The sequence below is a fragment of the Triticum urartu genome, chromosome 3A, assembly GCF_056163025.1.
Source record: "Triticum urartu cultivar PI428250 chromosome 3A, HENAU_Tu73, whole genome shotgun sequence".
In the NCBI taxonomy this organism is placed as follows: domain Eukaryota; kingdom Viridiplantae; phylum Streptophyta; class Magnoliopsida; order Poales; family Poaceae; genus Triticum; species Triticum urartu.
The window spans coordinates 603638621-603641607 of NC_141875.1; the positions used below are offsets into that span (position 1 = coordinate 603638621).

Genomic DNA, 2987 nt, shown 5'->3' on the forward strand with positions numbered 1-2987 from the left:
CTCATGTATATCACTGTTTAGATGGATGACGATGTAGTTGCAAGTAATCGAGATTTGTATCGCTATTTTCGAGATGATGACGAGAGACCACTTTGTGTTGGATGATGATTATGATGATGACATGATTTGATGAGACTATTTGTATGTATATGCTATGTTTACATTTGTATGTGTATCATATGCTAAAGATTATTGTATAAAGCCTATTCAAATAAAAAACAAATATGCAGAAAAAAACTACTAAAATTAGCAGTAGCGAGTGGAGAAAAGTTAGCAGCAGTGCCACAATAGCAGTAGCGCGTCCAGGCAAAGTGCGCTAGAGCTATTAGCAGTAGCGAGCTTCCATGAAGTGCGCTGCTGCTACACTTGTATTGTGCACGCGCTACTGCTACGGGTTAGCTGTAGCACCTTATTAGTAGTGTCGGTCCCCGTGCTACTGATATACCTAGAACCCGCGCTGCTGCTAGCCTTTTCCCTAGTAGTGCATCCCGTTCGCCTGGCTCTTCGCGGTCCGGGGACTCGACATGGTGGGGCCCTTCAAGACCGCCCGAGGCGGCATGACGCATTTGCTGGTGGCAGTGGACAAGTTCACCAAATGAATTGAAGCAAGGCCAATCAAGAAGCTGGACGGCCCGACGGCCGTTCGGTTCATCAAGGACATCGCGGTGCGCTACGGCATGCCGAACAGCATCATCACTGACAATGGCACCCACTTCTCCAAGGGCGCGCTCGCGCAGTACTGCTCCATCTCCGGCATCCGCCTCAACCTGGCATCTGTTGCACATCCGCAGTCCAATGGCCAGGTCGAGCGGGCCAATGGCCTCATCCTATCCGGCATCAAGCCGCGGCTCGTCGAGCCACTCGTCCGTTGCCCCGGCAGCTGGCTCGACGAGTTGCCGGCCGTCCTCTGGAGTCTGTGCACCACGCCAAACTGGTCGACCGGGTTCACCCTGTTCTTCCTCGTCTACGGAGCAGAAGCCGTCATTCCGATGGACATCGATTTTGACTCGCCGCGCGTCACAATGTACACGGAAGCCGAAGCTAAAGAAGCTCGCAAAGACGGCGTAGACCTGCTCGAAGAAGCACGTCTCCTAGCGCTCAGTCGCTCGGCCATCTACCAGCAAGGCCCGAGGCACTACCACAGCAAGAAAATCAAGCCCCTCGCCTTCTGGGAGGGAGACCTCGTCCTCCAGCTCGTGCAGCAGCAGACCGGCCAACATAAGCTGTCCTCCCCATGGGAGGGCCCCTTCATCGTCCGCAAGTTCCTGTGCGATCGCAACACGTACTACCTCATCGACGCGTCAAACAAGCGCAAGAGGGACACCGCCGGCGAAGAAACAATGCGGAGCTCCTCCGCCCGTTTTACAGTTAGCCGTATGCACGTATGTATCGCTGCCTTTTGTAACCACCTGAAAACTATGGGACCCCCGAACAACGCTTGGGGGCTGCCCTTTTTTGCGACCAAGCTATTGTGTCCCCTACATTTTGCGCATAACTTACCTTGTAAGCCAACCCGACCGCCGGATCGACTCGCTCGACCCGGGGGCTCGGGGCTGGCCGGCTTGGCCACCCGCCACTTCCCTTAGCATCTCCTGATGCATTGGACCGACGCGACCTCTTACTTGGCCCTAAGCCGCAGAACCGGCTTCGGCTGTTGGCTAGCAAGCACATGAGACTAGAGCACTAGCGCGCCTCGAGCACTAAGTCAAGAACCGCCGGGTCGTCCAACCCGGCCCCGCCACTTTAAAAGTCACTGCACGACCGGCTGCTCGCCAACCTGGCGCCGCCGGATTGCCGCCAGCCGGCCCAGTGGGTGTTTCGCTTGCGCTCAACGTCCAGAAAGGCTAAATATTGTGCGTTCCTCCCAAAGGCCGAACCCCTTGTCATGGACCAGAGCCTCGGCCGTCAGACTCGCGGAGGGAAACCCAAAGGGGGAGAAGTCGCGAGGAAAAGGCTTCAAAGACAAAGAGCAAGAGCGCTGGCATCCACGAGATTTTCGCATGCTGCCGGGTCGCTCGACCCGGCCCCCGCCACTCTAAGCCGCCAAGCGATCGGTCGCCCGCCAACCCGGCCATACCGGGTTGCCGCCGGCCGGCCTAGTGGGTGTTCTCGCTTGCGCTCAATGTTACGAAAGCCTAAGTACTACACGCTCCCCTCAAAAAGTCAAACCCTTTGTCACGGACTGGAGCCTCGGCCGTCGGACTCACGGGGGAGAAGCCCAAGAGGGAAGAATGCAGGAAAATGGCTCGAAAAAACGAGAAGCAAAGGCACAAACATTCACAAGGCTCATACATCGTAAATTAAGAAACAGGCCCAAGGCCAGAGTTCATTACACCCAAGTCAACCCCTAGTGGGTGGGTGGACCTGCTATCTAACAGAAATTTTTACAAAGTTAAATCAGGCATCTCCGCCGCCGGATTGCACAGCCTATGGATCCGCCGAGGTGCCGACATCGTCCTCTCCGGCGTCCGTGTCGCGGTAGATGCCCGTCTCCTCAGAGCTGCCCTCCGGGTCGTCCAGAAGAAGGATGTAGTCCTCGGCGGGCACGACTCCACCATCCTCCGCCCGCTTCGGCTGGAACTCGTCGTGGAAGGCGAACCCGGCGATGTAGCTGGCCCAGGTGGCGATCCGTCCGGCCTCCGCCTGCAGCTGGCTCTCCGAGCCGGCCCGCTGGCCCATCAGCGCGTCCAGCGCCAGGTCTGGATGCCAAGACAACGCGAACCGAAGCACCATCTCAGCACCAGCACGGGCGGCAGAAACCCGCCACTCATGAAGACGGTCCGGGCCCGCCTCCAACCACCGCGCCAGCCGCGTGAAATTGTTCGGCGCGACGGCGCCCGGCCAGAGGGCCACCGTCATCACCGCGCCGCCCTCAGAAAGCTGCCTCATCTGGTCGCTCAGGACTCGCAGACGGGCCTCAGCGGCGGCCACGATCTCCGAGAAGGTCCAGGCCACCTGCGGGTCAGTCCCGGAGCCGATGACTCCCT

The 2987-nt window shown here is 58.0% G+C and overlaps 1 protein-coding gene across 1 annotated transcript; it reads left to right on the forward strand.

The window, feature by feature from the left end:
* The first annotated feature begins 677 nt into the window (after positions 1-677).
* Positions 678-1687, forward strand: LOC147980745 (uncharacterized). The gene is made up of 2 exons (XM_087515740.1): positions 678-1374; positions 1509-1687. The coding sequence occupies exons 1-2, from the start codon at positions 678-680 to the stop codon at positions 1685-1687; spliced, it is 876 nt and encodes a 291-aa protein (XP_087371866.1).
* The last annotated feature ends 1300 nt before the right edge of the window (positions 1688-2987 follow it).